This window comes from Palaemon carinicauda, chromosome 26 (assembly GCF_036898095.1).
Source record: "Palaemon carinicauda isolate YSFRI2023 chromosome 26, ASM3689809v2, whole genome shotgun sequence".
Classification (NCBI taxonomy): domain Eukaryota; kingdom Metazoa; phylum Arthropoda; class Malacostraca; order Decapoda; family Palaemonidae; genus Palaemon; species Palaemon carinicauda.
Window position 1 is genome coordinate 62,657,001 of NC_090750.1, and position 26,581 is coordinate 62,683,581.

Consider the following 26,581-nt stretch of genomic DNA (forward strand, 5'->3'; position numbering starts at 1 on the left):
CCCTCCCGTAGAATTCTGTCGGGCAACGGAGTTGACAGCTACATGATTATCGGGTAAGTTTAATATTGAAAAAGCTGTTTTTTGTTTGGTTGTTTATAGCCATACATGTAAGTTTAATACGAACCTATTAATGGTCCAGCACTTTGCTGCAGTAGAGGGGCTTAAGTGTCTCAATGATGGGCTGGGCAATGGCGGTGGAGTAGTTTATCCACCCTGGCAGGCTCAACCATACTGCTAAGGCCAGTTTCTGAGAGACCAGACCAAGACTGGACCCCTATAGGCCTTCTCCTTTATTTAAGATAGACAAAGGCTAGGAGAAGGAAAACTCCAAAATCAAACCAAACAAGACCCCAACGGCGGAGCTTCCCAGCGCCTTATGGCAGGGAAGACAATTCAGCACCGAGATGTAACTGGGATAAATTCTTGCAGTTGTAATAGGAAGTGAAGTATAAGCAAAAACGTTTTTCAGCAGGATGGAAGAAAGAAAGCAGGAACAGAGATAAAATACAAGGCTAAGAAGTCACTAAAGATCTTCAAGTAATGCCTACAGAGTAGGCCATGAGGTACACTAATGGCCCTTCGACACTATGGCAGAATTATATAAAACCAGTTTGAATATTATGTAGTGCAGTATCTGCATCCGATACAAAAGTAAATGCATAAAGAGGATAAAAGTAAAAGGCAAACCTTACCTAATAATCATTTCTCTCTCTGCAATAGAAAGCGATCTTCTTTGTCTACTGATATCTTTGTCGACAGAACTTGTTTCTATAGGGCCACTCTCTTCCATTATGCTTACACTAGGCTCTAATAAGATGTGGTTATTTGAACTTTCAGTGTTTCCAGCCTGCAAAGATGAAATCATGAAGTTTACAGCTAAACTAAAAATAAAACTTATATGATTTCTCTTTCAAGGACAGGAGTTTACTACTGTACTGTACTGTACTCTTAAAAACGATACATGTTCCCAACCTCTAAAAATAGCTAATATTATTTCATCTATCATTAATTCTTCTCATATGAAAGCTAACCAGAATAAGTTGTTCAAATCTTTTCTTTATATTCTGTAACACAGGCATCACTATAAAACATTACCAAATATTCTCATTATATCAATTCAAAATACAGTGGCTCCCATGCAATTATTTTTAAAATTCTTATCACAATTCAAAAAAGAAATAAAAATGAACCATTAATCAACTTAGAAATATCTGTAAACAATAAAAGCATCTTAAAAACAGTTTAACAAATATGTTTTCACTGAAAACGACAGAGTACCTTAGAAGCTCTTACTTTAGGCCGTCCTCTTTTCTTCGATCCCCATAATATGTATCTTTCTATGGGCTCGAGGTATCTTTCTGGAGGCGGATCCATACCTATTAGCCCTTTCTGGAAAAAAAAAAGTTGTAATTAAGGCATGCATAGTATATTACCAAGCAATGCTCTATAAAAAAGTGACTCATATCTTAACCCTTTTACCCCCAAAGGACGTACTGGTACGTTTCACAAAACCCATCCCTTTACCCCCATGGACGTACCGGTACTTCTTTGCAAAAAAATGCTATAAAAATATTTTTTTTTATATTTTTGATAATTTTTTTGAAAAAATTCAGGTATTTTCCAAGAGAATGAGACCAACCTGACCTCTCTATGACAAAAATTAAGGCTGTTAAAGCAATTTAAAAAAAATATACTGCAAAATGTGCTGGGAAAAAAATAACCCACTGGGGGTTAAGGGTTGGAAATTTCCAAAGAGCCTGGGGGTAAAAGGGTTAACAATTACAGCCTTCACTTCTGATAGTACCTTTGGTGACATTTTAAAAAGGGACAAAAAATTTGATTGAGAGCTTATGGTTAAAAAGATTGACTTTGATAAGAAGTTTTGCAACCAATTTTCTATAAATGGGAATAAGGAAACCCATTTATTTGGTCACTAATGTTACGTAAATTATGACCCGTCACATTTTTCCCACCCTTAAACTTTTAGAAAGAAAAGTTACAGCCAAAAGTTTATTGCCCTTACTTTCATTAAAACCTGTATACATAAACTGTAGAGTATATTATTTAACCTAAAATACTCCATGAATTATAGTCATTCTTCTCTATAACACAAACCTATTCTACCATAAAATTCAAGCTTATATAAAACAAAATAATAGAGTATTGAACTTGTTTCACCAAAAAAACTACGATAGGAAGTATTATTCTCCCTCCAACCTAAAAAAAACCTGGCTTCCCACTAGAGTCCCCCATTAATATTTCAAGGAAGGTGACCTCTATCTATAACCTTAAGTTTTATGATAGGAATTATGATCTGAATAATTTGCGAGAGACATTAAATATGTGAAAAAACATACTTTAACAACAAAGCAGTCCTTTGTCATCATTCGACCTTATTAGTCTCCATCTATTTATATTCCTTACATGTTCCTTCCCCAGTCCCTCTCACCACATCCATACCGACTGTAAAAATTTTCCCACTTGGGATTCCATTAAGTGGTCAGTTCAAGATTAGGAAGGATTAGATTGGATTGGGTTTATGAATCCAGGCCAGAATAGATGAAGAAAGTAGTTACAAACAATACAAAAAAAGAATATTTGGGTATACCTTGGAATAAGTAGCATCTTAGCAAGTAGCAGTACCATCCAACTCTTCCTTGAATACCCTGACATAGAGGATAGGCAAAGGCTAGGAGAAGGAAAACTCCAAAATCAAACCAAACCAAACAAGACCCCAACGGCGGAGCTTCCCAGCGCCGGCGGAAGAGGGCAATGCCTATCGGGCAGACAACAAGGCGGGCCTTGACATAACAAGAACCCGGCAGCCCGATGCAACCAACATCGGAGAAGCCGCCTGTCTCATATGTCTTGAGCCGCAGTGAAAACGATTTGGGCCAAGTGTGTGTGCGTGCTTCTCCGCCTGTCTCATATGTCTTGAGCCGCAGTGAAAACGATTTGGGCCAAGTGTGTGTGCGCGGCCGTTGCAAAGCCATGACCACCCAAAACAATATACCCAGCTACTGGCATTCTGTCGTTTCCTCCACCCTTCTTCTGATAGGAGGCTGATGGCTAACGACAGAACCCAATACTCGGACACGAGTGGGCGCCGACGAGAGGATAGCATTGAACATGACACTTGATTAATCCAGCTTAGATTTTTAAAAGCTGCTTCTTTCTTTTTTTCCACAGTTGGCATGATTAGTAATTTAGTACTTTTATGAGAACATCTTAGTCAAGAATCTCTTTTTCCCTCTTCTCCTCTCCTAGTTTGAACAAAAGCCAGATCTTACTTTGGATGCTTGTAATACGATACCCTTAATACACCTATATTCTATGAAGTATAGCTAAGAATTACACATAGAATTAAAACACTATCCCTATCTTCTATTTTGAACATGTATGGAAAGCTACTTCAAATTAACCTTTTCCATCATTGACATATGCAATAAGGTGAATATTAAAAGAGTGCAAACAGAAAATGTGATAAATTTCATATTGAGCCAAGTGTAAGTGTTGCATTGTTTACATTATAAACGATCATATAGTTAATATGAAGTTTATTACATATTTCAGACTAAAAGCTAAAAATTGACCACCCATAATGAGTAATTAAATTAAGTCCCTATATAATAAAAATATTGTAAAAACCTCAACATAAATAAAGAATAAAGGTCAAATTCAATACAGTACCTTTCCTCTTTCAAGTGTTCTATAGATAGTTGTTTTTGATATGTGCCCAAATTCAGGATACTGTTGGAGGAAGCGATTTCTTATTTCATCGACGGATATATTATCTCTTTCTTGCGACATCTCAAACAACTGGAACTCCTGAGCTGTGGTAAGCCGTCGCTTTCTTCCTGTAGCTGTCTTCTTGTGTATTCTGTGCTCCTTCTTAAACACTTGTACAACGGACATAACAGTAGACTGAGGCAAGCCCATATATCTTGCAACCTGCAAAAAAATTATAACTATACATAAAATAAATCTAAACAATCCCATTCTTTCAACAATAACCATACACAAGAAAGAGATATGGAAAATAGATACAATGCAATAATATAAACAGATTCATTTATCTTTCTTTCTTAAACACTAGGTGCTGAAAGCATTTCTCTAAAAACAATGTGAAACCCACCAGATACTACTCATCATTCTCGTAATTAATGTTGCAAGGAATAGTGCATTCCATTATATTGCTTAAGAAAGGCAAACTTTCTTGTTTTTATAAACATTGTCCACTCTAATCGAACAAAAATATTCTTTTTAAAAAGTTTACCTTGAAAATTATGCTTACTCCACAATAACAATCAAAAAGTTTCAGAGTGGCATGACGATTGTAAATTTGCATAAAGAACCGGTTACTTTAATATCACTAGTATGAATTAGTGCACTACCTTTAGACAATTTTCTAAAGTACTGTATCTGGAACAAGAAGAAATATTTTCTTCATATTTGAAATTTCTTTTTTGTAGGCCAAAATCTTTCATAACAAGAATTAGAAAGGTAAAATACTATACAGTACACAGTAATTAAGAAACATTGAATTAAATCATTACATTTAATTAACTTGAAGGTATCAGAACTTAAATTATATAACAATTACCTTCATGCATAAAGCACTACTTGGTCTAACTAGATAGAGTAAAAGTAACAAAAAATACCTCTCTCGATGTTTTCTTTTCATTAAAGACAAGATCAATGATCATTTCTCTGTGTGAAGGTGACAGCCTTCTTCTCTGTACTTTTATCTTTTTCTTTTCTAGGACAGTGTCTTCTGCCTCCTCAACAGTCGCTGTAAAATACTTGGCTGGTGCTCCACTTGAACAAGCCTGTGCATTTCCATCCGCAATCTCTGACTGACTCTGTTGGCTCTGGTGATCCACCTGGGCAGGTTCTAAATGTGTTTCAATTCGTGTTTCAATGGCTTCAATCTGAGTTTCCATGTGAGACTCTATTCGAGCCTCAAGGCGGGGTTCTAAGTGAGGTTCTAAGCGATTTTCTAAGTGAGTCTCCAAGCGTGGTTCCAGTCGAGCCTCAATGCCGTTGTCTACCGACGTTACTTCTACGATGGCTTGAGGTTCCTGTGCATTTTCAAAGAAACATCAATAATGTTTGAAGATGTCACTTATACATAAACAATAACTTTTTTCTGTAAATACAGTAGTTCATTTATGTTAAAAGCTCTATCAATATATCAGCAGTCATTTTGGAAGAAAAATAGATCACTCCAGAAAATATTTACTCCATACCTGTCTTGGCTGCTGACTAGCCTGCTGCTCCGACAGGCCATTTGCAAAATCTTCGTGAGGCACAGCATTGGCCATTGTCGTGATGTCTTGTGACATATTTGAGGGAACAGTGTTGTTTGTACCTCCTCCTCCAAGGTTCCCCATGTCTGAGGAAGGGACAGGATTGGCCACAGGGTTTCCTACGACTGGAGTGGAGGGAGAACCTGGACCAGCTATCCAAAACGATGTAAATGACTGTGATGTCGGAGGCTCCCCAGCAGATGACATGCTGACCCTAAGAAGGATGCACAGAAATGATTCAAAATTTGTAACAAATGTTGGCAGGAAATTTAAGAATAGGGTCTAAACATTTTTGTTTCATACTTTCATTCATGACTTTATGACACCTAGGGATGGGAAATATTAAATTACAGGTAAATATTTGAGTAACTTTTATGAATAAAGAGTCAGACACCCCACCAGACCTACCTTCTCTCGGTATGTGAAAGAAGGCATGTGTGGGGGGGGCGTCATTTCAGTGATCTTTGCCTTGTCCAAGTTATTTAGCCATGTTTCAGATAATGCTAGTATATCTAAATATTTCTCGTTTATCAATTCTCGAGTTTGAGCAATCTTATTACAGCTTATGACATCCCTAGTAACCATGATTTTAGAGTGTCCTTCTCCTAGAAGAGTTGCTTACCATATGTAAAGAGTCACTCCTACCCTTACCAAAAGGAAAGTGGCTACCGATTCACTGAACAATTAGAGTGCAGTAACCCCTTGAGTGAAGAAGAATTGTTTGGTAATCTGTGCTGTCAGGTGTATGAGGACAGAGGAGAATATGTAAAGAATAGGCCAAACTATTCAATGTGTGTGTGTGGGCAAAGGGAAAATGAACCGTAACCAGAGAGTAGGATCCCATGTAGTACTGTCTGGCCAGTCAAAGGACCCCATAACTCTCTAGCGGTAGTATCTCAACGGGTGGCTGGTGCTCTGTATATTTTATTTTACCATAACACTGCAAGTTATATAAAATAGTTCAATAAACATAGTTTTTAAGTGAGAACAAGATGACAAAATAATAACTGATAATCATCACATTAACATTTGTACACAATTTTCCGTAACATTTCTGACTTCATAAGCAAATAAACTGCAATATGACATGCTTGTGAATACCCGACGAAGCCAAGATTGTTATTATTAATAAATGCTAAGCTACAACCCTAGTTGGAAAAGCAGGATGCTATAAGCCCAGGGGCCCCAACAGGGAAAATAGCTCAGTGAGGAAAGGAAACAAGGAAAAAAAAATATTTTAAGAATAGTAACATTAAAATAAATATTCCTATATAAACTATAAAAACTTTAACAAAACAAGAGGAAGAGAAACTAGATAGAATAGTGTGCCCGAGTGTACCCTCAAGCAAGAGAACTCTAACCCAAGATAGTGGATAACCATGGTACAGAGGCTATGGCACTGCCCAAGACTAGAGAACAATGGTTTGATTTTGGAGTGGCCTTCTCCTAGAAGATGCGATGAAACATGTACATTGACCAAAATTTCACTCATTTGCAACCTGTTGATTTCTAAACTGCAAGATATTCAGGAAGGTGACTACTCCCAATACAAACGACTTCATCTTGATGAGCCTGTGACGGGCTGAGAGAAAGGTTAGGACTCAAAGGCAGGAAGCAATCAACTGAGTAGTATTATTAAAGAACACTCTCCTTTATATACAAAATCTCAAGGCAACAGGAAAATACATGTTCGAGAAATGACAATGTTACATAGGCGACACATAGACATGTTAGTTCTGGTTCTTTTTAGTGCGAGGGAAGAGCGCAGATACAAGCATAATATATACAAAATAATTTATGTACGATCGTGTGACACACGGTTGGTACAAGCCCTTACCTGATCATGGAACTGCTGACACTCTGCGTGGAGCAGCTGTTGGGAAGTTTGTCTGTCACCGTGATTTCTGACATTGTGTATCTGGTAGTGAAAATAAAAAAACATCTATTGAAAGGCAGAACAATGTACACAGTTCATTTTTGGGCTCAAGCCATGACGTCCTGATGGAAGGTTCCTTTTGGTAGCTTCCGTTAATATACCCAAGGAAGCTACCAAAAGGAACCTTCCATCAGGACGTCATGGCCATCTCACCCAAAAATAGATTTTTCGCTTCGCTCAAAATCCGTTTTAATGCACAACCCAAATCAATACACTTATAGTCCATTTCTTTTAGCGATGCATGTTTGCACCGACTCGCAGCGGTGCCCCTTTAGCTCGGAAAAGTTTCCGGATCGCTGATTGGTTGGACAAGATAATTCTAACCAATCAGCGATCAGGAAGCTTTTCCGAGCTAAAAGGGCACCGCTGCGAGTCGGTGCAAATCTGCATCGCTAAAAGAAATGGACTATAGTTTATAAATTTGGGCTGACTGGTACAGTATCCCTTATCCCAATCTCACTGTATTCATACAGACAATGAATAAGATACTAAGAACAATTTAAAAGATGAATAATTTCAAATTCTACAGATTAAAAATTTCCTTATTTCTGCAGGTGATTAAAAATAATTGACATGTTTAAAAACACAAAAGATTGTACAGTACATTGGTTTCCAATTTTATTATTATTATTATTACTATCCAAGCTACAACCCTAGTTGGAAAAGCAAGATGCTATAAGCCCAGGGGCTCCAACAGGGAAAAATAGCCCAGTGAGGAAAGGAAATAATGAAATAAATAAATGAAGAGAACAGTTAGATTGTGTTGGCAGCCAGTAAATTATTTCCAAAACAAGATAATCACAAATTTTTAAGTAATTTGTATTTTTCCTAACATACTTACCTAGAACTACCTTCTTAGGAGTTACTGGTTAACTCTACCTAACCGACCAGCTTTTTGTAAAGTTTACCCTCTTCCCGTTTTCTACGGTGTCAACCTCAGGGAATGATTTTAATGATGTATAGATATTTTGAGAAAGAAAAGAAAATGTAATTGAAGGGCAAAAGGAATGGAATTCTAAGTGGTAGTAAGGCATTGATTGATTAAAAGCTTTCTGGAATCCTGAGTAGTGAGGGAGGGCTACACTTAAAATGAAGCTACAAATTAACCTTTTAATAATAATAATAATAATAATGTTTATTGGACAAAAAATATTTACATACAAAGATTTACAAAAAGAAAAAAAAAGACTCAGTCCAAGCCCATGTGGAGCAGAGCTCTTCGGGCAATAATACAACTAAAATAATATCATCAATTAAGTAAAAATAAAAAATAAAGTAAATATGGATATAGATATACAAAATGTACGCATACATATACATAATCATATGTATACAAATAGATACATATAAATGAGATTCTTAGCCTAAAAACAAATGGAAATGCATATTTATATGATAAAGAAGGATTGTATATGAAAGCTAATGGTATATACATTGAAAAAGTGTTTGATTCATATAGGCATTTATGTGTAAATATAGCTAACAGCTAGAGAGGCACTCAGTAGAGCGCAGACCTCCACCACGGCATCTTATTTTTGACGTTTTGCTTGACCTTTGACCTTGCCATGCATTAATTGGCGTGGATTTTCATACACTCAAATATGGACCAAGTTTGAAGTCTCTGTGACAACGATGTTCAAACTTATGGCTGATTATGTGAATTGAACATTTTAATTGACCTTGACCTTCCAAAATTTAATCACTTCCAGCTTTTAACATAACAGTTAATCCCTGCAAGTTTCATGACGATTAAAATTGTGGCCCAGGAGGCTGTTCACAAACAAACACACAACTAGGGGCGAAAACATAACCTCCTTCCAACTTCATTGGCGGAGGTAATAATAGGATGAGTGACAGAAACAAATGGTAACACAAGACACATGAGTGACAAACATAGGCTATCTGAACCAAGAACAAATAGTAAATTTGGTGAAAGGGCTTTTAGCTACTGTGCGCCTAGACATTATAATAAACTGCCAACTGAAATGAAGGACCTAAAGGGAGCAATTGAATTTAAGAAGAAACTAAAGACATTACTTTTCCCAAGATCATATGATTTGGAAGATGCTACAATCAAAGAATTGTATAAGTTATAATGAAAATGTTTCGTTAGATGATTAATATGGACCCGCCCGAGAAGTAGTTCACTCGACTTCAGTGGAGGGTTGGATTTAATTACCCAAAACAAGTAAACAAGTAAACAAGTAAGAATAGGTGATGTAAGGAAGGTAGCAGGATGTGTGCAAAAGATTTGGAGGAGACTTAAAAAGTCTGCTTTAAGTCAACGTGAGTCTGTATGTTTGGATAATTGAGGAGTCAATTCTAGTTTATGAAGTTAAAGAGTGGATGCTGAGTGCAATGTTGAAACTGTTGGGGTGAACTGTTTGTGTAGTGTAAGTAGAATAAGATATTTGATAGGATGGGATATATGATAATTGAAATTTGTAAAAAAAAAAAAAATTCAGCATAGGTTAAAGGATGAAGTCAAGTATTTTGAATTGGTTCAGTCATGTGGAAAGAATTTCAAATAAATTAATGGCAAAAAGTATATAACATTATTATTATTATTATTATTAATATTATCATCATCATCATCATCATTATTATTATTATTATTATTATTATTATTATTATTATTATTATTATTATTATTATTATTATCACTAGATAAGCTACAAAGCTGGTTGGAAAAGCAGGATAATATAAGCCTAAGGGCTCCAACAGGGGAAAAAAACCCCAGTGAGGAAAGTAAATAAATAAACTATAAGAAGCACCGAATAAAGAATACAAAATATCTTAAGATCAGTCAAAACATTACGACATATAGGCCTATGTCATATTATTATTATTATCATTATTATTATTATTATTATTATTATTATTATTATTATTAGCCAAGCTACAACCCTAGTTGGAAAAGCAAGATGCTATAAGCCCAGGGGCTCCAATAGGGAAAAATAGCCCAGTGAGGAAAGGAAATAAGGAAATACATAAATGAAGAGAACAAAATATCAATAAATAAATATATAAACTATGAAGGGAAACTTATATCAGCCTGTTCAGCATAGAAATGTTCTCTACAAGTTTGAACTTCTGATGTTCTACACATCCTACTCCCTGATTAGAAAGATCCACCAACAGGTCAAATTACTACTACTATTACTATTAAATGCTAAGCTACAACCCTAGTTGGAAAAGCAGGATGCTACAAGCCCAGGGGCCCCAACAGGGAAAATAGCCCAGTGAGGAAAGGAAATAAGGAAAAATAAAATATCTTAAGAATAGTAAAAACATTAAAATAAATATTTCCTATATAAACCATAAAAACTTTAACAAAACAAGAGGAAGAAATACTAGATAGAACAGTGTGCCTGAGTGTACCCTCAAGCAAGAGAACTCTAACCCAAGACAGTGGAAGACCACGGTACAGAGGCTACGGCACTACCCAAGACTAGAGAACAATGTTTGGTAATCTCAGTGTTGTCAGGTGTATGAGGACGGAGGAAAATCTGTAAAGAATAGGCCAGACTATTCGGTGTCTGTGTAGGCAAAGGGAAAGAACCGTAACCAGAGAAAAGGGTCCTATGTAGTAGTCTGGCCAATCGAAGGACCCCATAACTCCTAGCGGTAGTATCTCAACAGGCGGCTGGTGCCCTGCCCAACCTACTACCTCTAGAATATTGTGTTGTATTGAGCCTTATGATGGAGAAAGCAAGACTGTTCAAAACAACTGCATACCTATAGTCCATTTCTTTTAGCGAGGCATGTTTGCACAGACTCGCAACGGTGCCCTTTTAGCTCGGAAAAGTAGTCCTGATCGCTGATTGGTTAGAATTATCTTGTCCAACCAATCAGCGATCAGGAAATTTTTCCGAGCTAAAAGGGCATCGCTGCGAGTCTGTGCAAATAAGCCTCGCTAAAAGAAATGGACTATAGTACTAAGTTCCCTGTTGGAGCCCCTGGGCTTATAGCATCTTGCTTTTCCAACTAGGGTTGTAGCTTGGATAGTAATAATAATAATAATACTGAATAGGATGGTCAGAATTATGAAAAAAATATTTTGCAACATGTATAAAGAACTAACAGAATGGCGATGCCAGAGATAAAAATCTAGATCAGGAATAAGATATTTAATAGACCATAAGTTTTTGTCTAACAAATTAAGATTAGAGTCAGCAGCTGAAGACGAGAATGGAGAACATTACTCGAAACAAAGCAGATTTAAAAAATTTATTTAAAAAATTTCTTCAGGATAGATTGATCACCAAAAATCTTAACTCTCTCAATAGGCCATTTTTTTTTTTTTGCAACTGAAGAAGAAAAAGACTGAATGTACTTCTCAAAAGTAAATTTACTATAAAAAAAAAAAAATTAAAAGTTGTATATAGTTAAAAAAAAAAAAAAAAAAAAAAAACATTATCGATGCAGAGATGTGGATATTGAAGATCCAATGTCTTCGACATACAATCATAATTTGAATGTTGTTAAGAGTTCCTCCCCATGCTCCATAATTTGAACCATACACTAAATTTAGCTAGATCTCTATTAAGGGATTCAGGAGATGGAATTGAAGCAAAGAGAGTAGCATCATCTGCATGTGTAACAATCTTGTACATATTATGAAAAGAAATGGGCAAACAATACTACCCTGAAGAACACCAAATATTACATTCCTATACTCACTATGGTGCCAACCAAGAACTCTTTGGAATCTATTACTTAAAAAAATTCTAAAATGACGCTAAGAAAAGACCCACCTGGCGTTTGAAAATAAGGGCCTCAGGATTAACACGGTTAAACCCTCTAACGGTGGTCACGCGAAAATTAAGGCAAAGCAAGTAGGACAGGATATCTAAAAAGGGTTTATAGCAAATAGGATGAAAGACATACCGTATTATTATTATTATTATTATTATTATTATTATTATTATTATCCAAACTACAACCCTAGTTGGAAAAGCAAGATGCTACAAGCCCAGGGGCTCCAACAGGGAAAAATAGCCCAGTGAGGAAAGGAAATAAGGAAATAAATAAATGAAGAGAACAAATTAACAATAAATCATTCTAAAATAAGTAACAACGTCAAAACAGACATGTCATATATAAACTATTAACAACATCAAAAACAAATATGTTATAAATAAACTATAAAAAGACTCATGTCCGCCTGGTCAACAAAAAAGCATTTGCTCCAACTTTGAACTTTTGAAGTTCTACTGATTCAACCACCCGATTAGGAAGATCATTCCACAACTTGGTAACAGCTGGAATAAAACTTCTAGAGTACTGCGTATAAGAAGTATGAGGTGAATAATAGTGTGGTATTTTTATTGCAAAGATACCTCATCCATGATTCTACCATGTATCTACTTTGTTGCCTCTTCTCTGTATAACTCCCAGTTCTGTAATCAGTTAACGATTACCTGGATAGCATTCGATGTCATTAATGAGAAATCTATAGATGCAGATGATGCTAGATAAAAAAAAAAGGGAAATCTATTTCAAACTGAATTAAATCATATTAAAATTCAAGGTGAAAATAAATATCACCCATGAGTACTTCTGAACACTGAGCAGCTATCGGAGAGAGAGAGAGAGAGAGAGAGAGAGAGAGAGAGAGAGAGAGAGAGAGAGAGAGAGAGAGAGAGAGAAAGAGAGAGATAAAATGATATGGTTTTATCTTTATGGAATGATGACTGCCGTGTCGAAGACCTCTCGGTTTCTTATCACAACATTCTACACATTTAAAACTAAAGTACCAAAGGCGCTCTCTCTCTCTCTCTCTCTCTCTCTCTCTCTCTCTCTCTCTCTCTCTCTCTCTCTCTCTCCAATGTTACCATAGTAATAACTCAACTGTCAAAATCAAAAAGTAATTTTCCTTGCAAAGCAGAAATGGCTGATAGCAAATTGTACTATTATTTTTATTAATTTATTATGAGGGAGCAAATTAATAGGATTGTAAATCGAATAACAAAATAAATGTAATACAAGAATGCAATTCCTCAATGAAACACATATAACAAAAAATCACAAAATGAATAACAAGCAGCATTGATCCTTAAAGCATTCCAAAGTAAAATTCATTCTCAGCACCAAAATTAAAATCCCCCAAAATCAGTTTTAAAGACAGCTTGTCATTACACAGAATACGAGACGACCCCGTGTTTGGGAGTTTTACGCCTGCAACTTATGAATGAACGTAAATTCAAAGAAAATCGTGTTTTTCCCAATATGACGATGTTCTAACAGAGTTCAAAGAGTATTTTCAATATTAAAAAAATCTACTGTGAAGCAATTGTCCCTTTTTTATAGAATGGGACAATAAATGGATCTAATCATTTGATATAACGACATGTGTAAAACAATCATTTGTAGCTACATAAATTAGAGAAATAAAGGGCGTTGATCATAGTATGGCGGAGAGGAATTCTGGAATATTTCATATGGAGTGGGAGCGTTTTGCTTTTCTTCGTTGTAGTGGTGAGCGGTAGACGGGCACAAGCTAAGCCCCCAGCAATACCCCCCCACTACTAGCCTCCCCCCACTACTAGGGCCCCTCCCCCTACTACTAGCCCCCACTGGACGATCCCCAAGGCGACCTCAACAAGTGCAATACATCACAAGGTTTTCAATTTCACGCTATTATTTCCCCGTTATGCATCTCTTAAGGAACTTTGCATTCTATGTCAATTAAACGCTAAGGTTCTTATCTTCTCGGCGTAAATATAAAGATAGTATTTGATGAGATATAAGACGTAAAAAAATACAAAAAGGATACTCGGAAAATTTCTTCCTTCGTCATCTCTCACCCTACAGCGTAACCCGTGTCCTGATATATTGTGCTCGTGCAATGGCTTTGACTTCGTCGTAAAATCTGCGTCGTTGTTTAAATTGATACTGAATTTAAGTCAACAGCAAATTTTAGTTAATTTTTTTTTTCTAAGTTAAGCAACCCCCCCATTCATCATATAATTTCATGAAAAGCTGAATATATATATATATATATATATATATATTATAGAGAGAGAGAGAGAGAGAGAGAGAGAGAGTTGGAAAAGCAGGATTATAACCCCAAGGACTCCAAAAGGGAAAATATCCCAGTTGGGAACGGAAATAAGGAAACATAGAACAGTGTGCCCGATTGTAAAGAGTTGGAAAAGCAGGATTATAAGTTATAACCTCAAGGGTTCCAGAAGGGAAAATATCCCACTTTGGAAAGGAAATACGGAAACGCATAGAATAGTGTGCCTGATTGTACCCTCAAGCTAGAGAACTCTAGCCCAAGACAGTGGAAGACAATAGTACAGAGGGTATGGCACTACCCAAGATTAGAGAACAATGGTTTGTTTTGGAGTGTTATTCTAGAAAAGCTGCTTACCATAGCTATAAGGAGTATCTTCTACCCCTACAAAGGGAGAAGTAGCCACTGAAAAATTTCAGTGTATTAGTTAATAGTTAACCCTTCGAGTGGAGGATAACAGTATTCTACCGAGATCTCCAAGCATCAGTGTTTTAAAAGCTATTCTGTGCGATTAAAATAGCTCCTAAACCTTAAGGAAGCAAATCTTTGAAAGAAGGACAGACACTGTACTGTGATACATGGCTTGGCGTCAGGCCTTGACAAGAGCAACCGAACTCCCATGCACAGGTCTGTTGTAAAGAATTGAAAATTGCAAAGAACACAATTTCACTACTCGCAGTAGGCTTTACAAGGCATCTAGGCTGGTTTCCCTTTCCACTAATATTATTAAAACTATTTAGGTAGGAGTTAATGTATTGAATATTGGCCCGTATCTACTGCATACAACCAGTCAAGTGGCTTTCAAAGGTTTAAAGGCCGCTCATGAATGGCAGAGGCAAGGGACAGTGACATTGCCCTAGCCAGCAGGACAATGCCCTAGAGACTGACCATATATTATATGATTATCGCCCAAGCTCCCTCTCCACCAAGCTAGTAACAAGGAGGGCCAGGCAATGGCTGCTGATGACTCGGCAGATAGACCTGTAGACTCTCCCAAAGCCCCCAACCTTAGCTCACAAGGATGGTAAGGTTACAGACACTAAAGGAACTAACTAAGCAGAGATGTCTTTAATTTTTTTTTAAGTTTTTGTTCATGAGAGAAGGTATTGAAGAAACACAAGTGGCACTTATTACTGAGAGAGAGAGAGAGAGAGAGAGAGAGAGAGAGAGAGAGAGAGAGAATTCTGCCCCATTTATTGGCCATGTCATTGACACACAAATATAAAGAATTTCAGTGTGATAAAAAAGACATTTCACACTTCAAAATAAAGTTTGATCGGCAGCACTTTAAACACATATAAATCTGATACCAGTAGTGTATAATGACGCACTGATTTACCACTTCTCACATTTAATTAACCATGAAATCTTAGTACTTCCTCTCTTTATTATTATTATTATTATTATTAAATGCTAAGCTACAACCCTAGTTGGAAAAGCAGGATGCTATAAGCCCAGGGGCTCCAACAGGGAAAATAGCCCAGTGAGGAAAGGAAATAAGGAAATAAGGAAAATAAAATATTACAAGAATAGTAACAATATCAAAATGAATATTTCCTATTTAAACTATAAAAACTTAAACAAAACAAGAGGAAGAGAAACTAGATAGAAAAGTGTGCCCGAGTGTACCCTCAAGCAAGAAAACTCTAACCCAAGGCAGTGTAAGACCATGGTACAGAGGCTAAGGCACTACCCAAGATTAGAGAACAGTGGTTTGATTTTGGAGTGTCCTTCTCCTAGAAGAGCTGCTTACCATAGCTAAAGAGTCTCTTCTACTCTTCCAGGTAAAGTAACAGCTATCGTGTACCATTCTGTTTGCGTATAGTATATGGAATAAGGCTACCCTTTATGAAGAGTGGCGTGAGATTCCCGTAGAATTTATACAATCTCAAAACCTAACATAAAATGGTTTCATTACTAGACTCAACGCTGCAAGAAAGGGCACTCGATTAGGAACAGATTCTCCAACTGATGTCACGTCTCCACATCTCCTGGTCCGCTTTCCAACTCCTCCTACATACTCTCTTTCTCGTTGTTTGCTAAAATATGGCGTATTTCCATAATTATTTCTCTTTCTCTTATTTGCCTTTTCTTACAAGTACCTATTCATGTTGCTGTCTCACAGGATGTAGATACAGGAGAGGGGGTTCCCAGCCCCCTCGTCCCGTCCCTTTTAGTTGCCTCTTACGACACGCAGGGATAACGTTGGCGCTATTCTAATTTTTATATGGCCCCGCGGCCATAGGCTGGAGGAACGTAGAGAGTAGAGGTCCCCCCCTTTTTTTTTGTTTCATTGTTGATGTCGGCTACCCCCAAAATTGGGGGAAGTGCCTTGGTATATGTATGTATGTATGACCTATTCATGTTGTAGGTAACTTCCTTAGCTTAGCTATGAAGGTACCATATGGCGAGCTTGAAGGACAGAAACAGTCCATTGCGAAAGTGTATGCAGGCATATGCTATGTTTACGATGGTGAAAAAAAACTTTATACAGAAAACATACCTTGAGTTTCACCTTAATGGTGGTGTGGAACAAGTCAGAATAATCTAGGAAACAATTTCAGATATTCACCAATTTGTGTAGATATAGGGAGAAAGAAAAAATAGAGGTGAAGCGGGACTGGAGAAAGAAAGCATGCCGGTGATTTGCTGTGAAATGAAGGACCTAAAGGGAGCAAATGAATTTAAGAAGAAACTAAAGACATTACTTCTCACAAGATCATATGATTTGGAAGATGCTACAATCAAAGAATTGTATAAGTTATTAAGAAAATGTTTCGTTAGATGATTAATATGGACCCGCCCGAGAAGTAGTTCACTCGACTTCAGAGGAGGGTTGGATTTAAACCCAAAACAAGTAACAAGTGGAGAATCCGTTTGAAACCAGGTGCCCTCCATTATCAGCCCTTACTCGCTGCGTTGAGTATAGTTGAAAATAAAGTCTCTATCTAGTTTATGACCCAATATGCTTACAATTTCTCCTCATGTGCCTCTTAATACCCTTCTATACATACCCTACGACTAATAGTGGTTTTACATACTCCTCATCTACTCCTTTCACCTTCAAGTCTTTATCACCAACCCATTTTTAATCCGTTTTCTCTTTATAAACTTGACTCACTTGATTTACCTCTCTTAGCAGTCCTCTTACCACCATTACATCCACGAACTTGCTAATCCATTCACATTCATATCCATTTTCTACTTTCCAAAATATAATTACAAATATTATACTTTGGGTGTCATACATTTCCATAAATCAAGGCCATATATATATATATTATATATATATATATATATATATATATACATATTTTATATGTATATATATATATATACATATATATATATATATATACATATATATATATATATATATATATATATATATATATATATATATATATAGATGATCCTTCCCACATATGCCATGACAACGTGTAGTGTCATTACTTTTGTAGAGAGAGAGAGAGAGAGAGAGAGAGAGAGAGAGAGAGAGAGAGAGAGGAGAGAGAGAGAGAGAGAGAAGAGAGAGAGAGAGAGAGAGAGAGAGAGAGAAAGAGAGAGAGAGAATCTCTTGAAGGGTCTAATTCCAGCTACGTCTCACTTGATGTCACCTTCATTTGTATTTGAATCACCCAGCACAACCACCCTTTCATATTCTCTAAATCTAACGAGGAAAGGATCTCGGTACTAAAATCCTTCTCGCCATTTCTCATTCTTGAATCCTATACACTCCCTAGTACACATTTTTTTTAATTCACATTCTTAAGGGTTGTGGTGGCCGATGTGGTGACGTCCCCTGACATGTGAACGCCAGACTGGGGTTCGAGTCCCGCTGAAACTCGTTGGTTTCTTTCATCGCTGCAACCTCATCATCATTGTGAGCTAAGGATTGGGGGGTTTGGGAGAGCCTATATGTCTATCTGCTGAGTCATCAACAGCCATTGCTGGCCCTCATTGTTACTAGCTTGAGTGGAGAGGGAGCTTGGGCGCTGATCATATGTATATATGGTCAGTCTCTATGGCAATGTCAGTCCCTTGCCCCTGCCATTCATGAGCGGCCTTTAAACAACTGAATACATTTAAATTCTCTGCCCTGCCCCCAAGGTCTTTCTGGCATTACAAGCATTGCCCCCTTCTTCTCATAGACCTTCCAAATGCCCCAGACAAAATCAGTCTTTGTCGTTCCCCGCCCCCTTTTCACCATTTCTCTCTTTAGACAAATTTACAGACAAATTTATCATCTCATGAACCACACTGGGTACATTGAAAATCCCAAGATTTAGCATTTTATTTTTTCTCAATTTTTTTTGGCAATATCACCCAAATGACCTCAGGATTTAATTATTAGATAAAGGTAAAGAGATATTCGTGCCATTTCAATAAATATATCAAAATCGTTCAAAAGCGCTAGGTACTTTTACACATCTTCCACTGTCTTGGGTTAGAGTTCTCTTGCTTGAGGGTACACTCGGGCACACTATTCTATCTAATTTCTCTTCCTCTTGTTTTGTTAAAGTTTTTATAGTTCATATAGGAAATATCTATTTTAATGTTATTACCTCTTCTTAAAATATTTTTATTTTTACTTCTTTTCTTTCCCCACTGGGCTATTTTCCCTGTTGGGGCCCCCTGGGCTTATGGCATTCTGCTTTTCCAACTAGGGTTGTGGCTTGGCAGGTAATAATAATAATAATAATAATAATAATAATAATAATAATAAAAATAATAATAATAATAAATGTAGCATCAATTACTTTAAGACGACGGCTTGCCGAAGGAGTTAATATACGGATAAAAAAACACATGTGCATATGACCCATATGCACAGACCTGATACATATTCAAGCCATTTCGCCCATTTAAATTTGCATCACAAACAAACACGTCCCTGGCTACATGTATGATATATATATATATATATATATATATATATATATATATATATATTATATATATATACATATATGTATATATATATATATAAATATATATAATATATATATATATACGTATATATATATATATATATATATATATATATATATATATATATATAGATGATCCTTCCCACATATGCCATGACAACGTGTAGTGTCATAACTACTTTAGTAGAGAGAGAGAGAGAGAGAGAGAGAGAGAGAGAGAGAGAGGAGAGAGAGAGAGAGAGAGAGAGAGAGAGAGAGAGAGAGAGAGAGAGAGAGAGAGAGAGAGAATATCTTGAAGGGTCTAATTCCCAAAGGATGAGGATTATTTGTCGTATACAAGTGTTATGATGTTTTTTCATATCTATTAATATCTCTCCCCAGCACAGCTGCGACCCTCAACAGTCGACTGACATCTAGGTACATAATTCTCTGCTTGGGCGAACAGAGCCTTTCTCAATTTTTGGGAACACACCTGCTGGGCGAGTTACCGAAAACGCATGGAGAGAGAGAGAGAGAGAGAGAGAGAGAGAGAGAGAGAGAGAGAGAGAGAGAGAGAGGAGAGAGAGAGAGAGAGAGAATAAATGATGGATTATAATGAGAGAGAGAGAGAGAGAGAGAGAGAGAGAGAGAGAATAAGTGATGGATTATAATGAGAGAGAGAGAGAGAGAGAGAGAGAGAGAGAGAGAGAGAGAGAGAGAGAGAATAAGTGATGGATTATAATTAAAAATGGGATTAGAGTTTGAAAATGAGGTCATTGCCCATGCCCACCCCCCACCCACGTGTTTCTCTCTCTCTCTCTCTCTCTCTCTCTCTCTCTCTCTCTCTCTCTCTCTCTCTGCCAGAGGAGATCGAATACTCTTTATTCAAGATAAAAAATGCTCCTTAAATACACATCCATTCATATCTCTCTCTCTCTCTCTCTCTCTCTCTCTCTCTCCTCTCTCTCTCTCTCTCTCTCTCTCTCTCTCTCTCTCTAAGAGAAGAAATTAAATACTCTTTGTTCAAGATAACAAATGCTCCTTAAATACACATTCATTCATATCACACATAACAAAATATCCCTCAAATTGCAACACACGATATTTCATCTAAATATCTCATTATCCCACTCAAGCTCATTAACACTTTTCTAAATAACAATAAAAGTAAATAATTGGCTGATGTATTGAAAAACTACATAAGTTTTCCTCTATCACATTTCTAATAAAAATACGAACGTTGACAACAGAAAGATTTGTTACGTTAACGACAGTATAAACGTCTGCGATTGACAGATTGGTCAGGAAACGTATGAACGTTTCTATCTGTCAGATGGGTTATCAAAAAAAAAAAAAGAAAAAAAAAAAATCTTATAATCATAAAAAAGAAAATGCCATCGAATACAACTAAAAGGCTTTCAAAAAACGTCTGCGATTGACAGATTGGTCAAGAAACGTATGAACGTTTCCATCTGTCAGATCGGCTATCCAAAAAAAAAAAAAAAAAAAAAAAAAAATCTTATAATCATAAAAAAGAAAATGCCATCGAATACAACTATAAGGCTTTCAAAAAACGTCTGCGATTGACAGATTGGTCAAGAAACGTATGAACGTTTCCATCTGTCAGATCGGCGATCAAAAAAAAAAAAAAAAAAAAAAAAATCTTATAATCATAAAAAAAAAAAAATCTTATAATCATAAAAAAGAAAATGCCAATCAAAGCCCATCGAATACAACAACTAAAAGGCTTCCAACAACATGAAGAAAATTAATTCATTAACCCATGAAACTCAATGGAAAAGACTAGCAGAAAATACTCATCATGGATATAGTAAGGCGAGGCAATTTTGGACACCTTTTTAGAAGCCTTTGTACAAAATCTGTATTAATAATTTATGACCAAAAATTAAACATGCTTTCAAAAGAGGGAGGTCTCATCTATGAAAATAGTTTGTCTCATAATCATCAGAGAATTAGAAATTCCTATATCTCATCAATAAAAAAAATATCTTAGAGGCGAGGCAATTTTGGACAGCGAGGCAATTATGGACATGTGTGGTCACTATCAATATAAATATACTATAAAAAAATTATGGACTTACATTAATTTTTGTGTCCGCAATCCAAGACTGTCCAATCTTGTCTCTGTCCAAAATTGCCTTACCCTACTATACTAAGGATGTCCTAAACTGTGGTTATGTGAATATACAATCTGTTGGTAATAAAACTATTCAAATTCGAAAACTTATAAACGAGAAATATGTGGACATACTAGCATTATCTGAAACAGGGTGAAATAACTTCGACAAGAAACTGAAGACTTTCTTATTCCGTACAGACGATTTAACAGTAAGCGAGCAATGCGTGATGTGAAATGTTGAATGCTTTCGAAAGAACATGATAAAATGACTGTGGATGTCCCTGTTGAGAGTATGGTTACCCTGCTGTATATGACAGGAAAAGCAGCCCTTGAAGTAAGTAAAGTAAAATGTATTTACAGTTATTATTATTATTATTACTATCCAAGCTACAACCCTAGTTGGAAAAGCAAGATGCTATAAGCCCAGGGGCTCCAACAGGGAAAAAATAGCCCAGTAAGGAAAGGAAATAAGGAAATAAATAAATGAAGAGAACAAATTAACAATAAATCATTCTAAAATAAGTAACAACGTCAAAACAGACATGTCATATATAAACTATTAACAACATCAAAAACAAATATGTCATAAATAAACTATAAAAATACTCATGTCCGCCTGGTCAACAAAAAAGTTGAGAGAATTCGATGTTTAATAACGATTATTATTATTATTATTATTATTATTATTATTATTATTATTATTATTATTATTATTATTATTATTATGACTTGCTAAGCTACAACCATAGTTCGAAAAGCAGAATGCTATAAGCCCGGGGGCTCCAACAGGGAAAATAGCCCAGTGGGGAAAGGAAACAAGGAAAAATAAAATATTCTGAGAAGAGTAACATCAAAATAAAAATTTCCTATATAAATTAGACAGGCATACCATAAAGATCTTGACCCAATTTCATTACCATTATGAAAACAAAATTATTACCTGCTGAACTGCCAGAAATTTGAGAGTCGCAAAAAAGCACAAATGAGGTCAAATAATAATAAAAATAATAATAATAATAATAATAATAATAATAAAATAATAATAATAATAGTAATAATAGTAATAATAATAATAAAAATAATAACAATTATAATAATAATAATAATAATAATAATAATAATAATAATAATAATAATAATAATAATAATAATAATAATAGTTGCAAAGAAGCACAAATGAGGTCAAAGATTTCTCACGATATGTTGTAACTCGACAAATACCTTTGGTATACAGTGACACATGCATCTAGCTCAGTGATTCTTAAACTGGGGGGCGCCCCCCCCCGGGGGGGGGGGGGGGGACCAGGAGCTTCCAAGGGGGGGGGGGGCGCAAGTAGGGCTGCTAGATGGTGCCTTTTTTTTTTGTTGACCAGGCGGACATGAGTCTTTTTATAGTTTATATATGACATATTTTTTTTGACGTTGTTAATAGTTTATATGTGACATATCTCTTTTGACATTACTTTTTTTAGAATGGTTTATTGTTAATTTGTTCTCTTCAGTTATTTATGTCCTTATTTCCTTTCCTCACTGGGCTATTTTTCCCTATTGGAGCCCCTGGGCTTGTAGCATCTTGCTTTTCCAATTAGGGTTGTAGTTTGGATAGTAATAATAATAATAATAATAATAATAATAATAATAATAATAATAATAATAATAATAATAATAATAATTGCAAAATAGTCAAAAACATTATCACTGCTTCCATATGTTTTTTTTTAATTATCATCTCAAAACATGCCAAAAACTCAATTAATAAATGATGTCTTTTGTTTTACAATACTACATAAATATAGATAAATTAATTACTAAGGAGGATGTGTAATATTTTTTTATGCGGTCATGATCCAGGAATGATTGTATTAAGAGTAAAAATTATGTTTATTTTTGCAGTAATTTGTATTTTTTCCAGTATTTTCTCTCAATGTAATAACTGTAATCTGTATAATGCTAAAACAGTTTGAAAAAAAGATTATGATAAAATTTTGTTTCATCATAATATATTTATTTTACCCATTTTCTATGAACAATGTTTATTTTATTGAAATAATGCTTTCTACTTTGGCAGAAATTTCAAGGGTGGGGAGGGGGGGGGGGCATGGGGTCTATGCTTAATGCAGAAGGGGGGCGCAAGGCAAAAAAGTTTAAGAACCACTGATAATGGGAAATGTTTACAGAAGCTAAACATTCATTGACATTTCGCAACATTTTATTTTAGTTCAATGAGTATTAGAAGGATCCTAAGAATAAATTACGTATTTTGAGATAAAAAAAAAAAAAAAAAAAAACTCTAAATGGGAGACTTTTTTTTTTTTTTTTTTTTTTTTTTTTTTTTTTTTTTTTTTTTTTTTTTTTTTTTTTTTTTTTTAACAAGCTGTCCTGAGGGAATCTGATAAGGTTCAGTTTTCTAATGGTTGTTTCTTAGATAACAAAATTGAACAGAACACTGCTTAAATGGACATTCAAATGTTGATGTTAAACAAAACAAGTTAATTTTTTATACTTTCAATATCGTATATATAGCAAAAGATTTTTTTTTTTGCCGACAGAAAACAAAAGCGTAAAATATATGGTAGGTGCAATAATTGTATTATCATTATTATTATTATTATTATTATTATTATTATTATTATTATTATTATTATTATTATTATAAGCTAAGCTACAACCCTAGTTAGAAAAGGAAGATTCTATAAGCCCAAGGGACCCAACAGGGAAAGTAGCTCGGTGAGGAAAGGAAAAATAAAGAAATAAATAAACTATGAGAAGTAATTATCAATTAAAAAAACTTTAAGTACAGTAACATTAAAATAAATTTTTCATATCTAAACTATAAAACTAAAAAATGCGTTTAAAAAACAAGAGGAAGAGAAATAATATAGAACAGCATGCCCAAGTGTACCCTCAAGCAAGAGAACTCTAACCCAAAACAGTGGAAGGCCATGGTACAGAGGCTATGGTACTACCCAAGACCAGAGAAAAACGGTTTGATTTTGGAGGGTCCTTCTAGAAAAGGTGCTACGATAGCTAAAGTTTCTTCTACCCTTACCAAAAGGAAAGCAGCCACTGAACAATTAGAGTGCAGTAGTTAACCCCTTGGATGAAGAAGAATTGTTTGGTAATTTCAGTGTTGTCAGGTGCATGAGGACAGAGGAGAATATATGAAGAATAAGCCAGACTATTCGGTGCATGTGTAGGCAAAGGGAAAATGAGCCATAACCAAAGAAAAGGATCCAGTGTAGTACTGTCTGCCCAGTAAATGGCCCCAATAATCCTCTAGCGGTAGTATCTCTACGGGTGGCTGGTTTCATGAATAAGCTATTTAATGGCCCTAGAAACAAAAACATTCTGGTCTCAGACCCACTCTTGCACTAAACCATCCATTCTCCAATTTACGTAAATGAAGGAGAAATTGTAAAAAAAAGAAAAGAAAATTACCTATTTAGACAGACCAAGAGATACTAAAATCATGACAGTTCATGAAAACTTCAAAATCGGCAAATGCTCCATATGTATCTGGAGGCATATGACGGGCATCTATTTCATCAGATAGTTGGGTTTTATTTTGAATTTACTAATACTGAAAGTGAGAAAATATATGCACGGTGAGGTAAACCCAGAAGTATAGTCTAGCCCAGTGGTTCCCAACCTGGGTGAAATTTCCCCCTGGGGGGAACTTTGAAGCTTCCAGGGGGGAAATAATCACACTACCTACTAACCAAAACAAGCAGAAAATGTCCTCATAGTACGTGCGGCAATTTGTTGTTAGCCATTCAATTGTGATATGATCCTATCAGTTCTCAAAGACATGATATTCAAGGGGAGAATTGGAGTGTCATGCCCATTTCTGAGGCAGGCGAGTGGGCATGAGGGCTGGGCGGGGCATGAAGGGGGAAATCTGGATGGTTGAACTGGGTGCAGGGGGGAAATGACAGAAAAAAAGGTTGGGAACCACTGGTCTAGCCCATAATATAACATACAATAGAGTACATAAGACAAAATTTTCTCCTAATCAAACAAAATGAAGTTGGGTATGGAATAATAGTGGAAGCCATGTTTAATTAATTATGGAGTAGGCCAATAGGAGCACAGTATTACCTAACCCTTTAGCGAGCAATCGTGACAGTAGGCCAATAGGAGCACAGTATTACCTAACCCTTTAGCGAGCAATCGTGACAGTAGGCCAATAGGAGCACAGTATTACCTAACCCTTTAGCGAGCAATAGTGACAGTAGGCCAATAGGAGCACAGTATTACCTAACCCTTTAGCGAGCAATCGTGACAGTAGGCCAATAGGAGCACAGTATTACCTAACCCTTTAGCAAGCAATAGTGACAGTAGGCCAATAGGAGCACAGTATTACCTAACCCTTTAGCAAGCAATAGTGACCGGTAGAACAGCAGCATTGTCTAACACAATATGAACAAAAAGAAAGGTAGTAGTGTATCCTAATACTCCAGTAACTTGAAGGCAAGATTAATCTACTACCATTTTTACCTAAGTACAAGAGGAAGGCCATGGTTTGGGTGGATGGATGGTGTGAAGAAAGCTCTGGGTGATAGGAGGATAGATGTGAGAGAGGCAAGAGAGCGTGCTAGAAATAGGAATGAATGGCGAGCGATTGTGACGCAGTTCCGGTAGGCCCTGCTGCTTCCTCCGGTGCCTTAGATGACCGCGGAGGTAGCAGCAGTAGGGGATTCAGCATTATGAAGCTTCATCTGTGGTGGATAATGTGGGAGGTTGGGCTGTGGCACCCTAGCAGTACCAGCTGAACTCGGTTGAGTCCCTGGTTAGGCTGGAGGAACGTAGAGAGTAGAGGTCCCCTTTTTTGTTTTGTTTCGTTTGTTGATGTCGGCTACCCCCCAAAATTGGGGGAAGTGCCTTTGGTATATGTATGTGTATGTATGATTTGACAAAATTAGGGGAGCAAGAGTATTGCCTAACCTATATGAAAACAATACGGTATGGGACCATAGCAACACAATAGTATCAACCACTGAAGTAAATTAAAAAACTAGTAAGAACATGAACATTGCATAACTATAAGCAATTAAGAAACAATGGGAGTCCAGCATGGTATAGCGATGAAGTTAATATAGTATGGTAAGTCACCTAACTTTGAGGTATGATTATTTGGCCTAGGGCAATAGAAGAATTGTCTAAATTATAGGTAGCGGGTTGACAAGGGCACCGGCCGCCCTTTGAGATACTACCACTAGAGAGTTATGGGGTCCTTCGACTGGCCAGACAGTACTAGGTTGGGTC

At 36.1% G+C, this 26,581-nt stretch overlaps 1 protein-coding gene across 4 annotated transcripts in view; it reads right to left on the reverse strand.

Annotated features, from left to right (window-relative positions):
• Window positions 1–26,581, reverse strand: part of LOC137619540 (uncharacterized) — a 74,048-nt gene that overhangs the window by 36,367 nt on the left and 11,100 nt on the right. For 3 of the 4 annotated variants that reach the window (XM_068349629.1, XM_068349631.1, XM_068349632.1), the window contains exons 2-7: window positions 7,147–7,227; window positions 5,250–5,523; window positions 4,662–5,081; window positions 3,691–3,951; window positions 1,279–1,389; window positions 693–847 (exon numbers count right to left, since the gene is read on the reverse strand). In XM_068349629.1, coding sequence (XP_068205730.1) covers window positions 693–847; window positions 1,279–1,389; window positions 3,691–3,951; window positions 4,662–5,081; window positions 5,250–5,523; window positions 7,147–7,227 — 1,302 coding nt within the window. The remainder of the gene's footprint in view (window positions 1–692; window positions 848–1,278; window positions 1,390–3,690; window positions 3,952–4,661; window positions 5,082–5,249; window positions 5,524–7,146; window positions 7,228–26,581) is intronic. The other variant, XM_068349630.1, reaches the window with a different exon arrangement.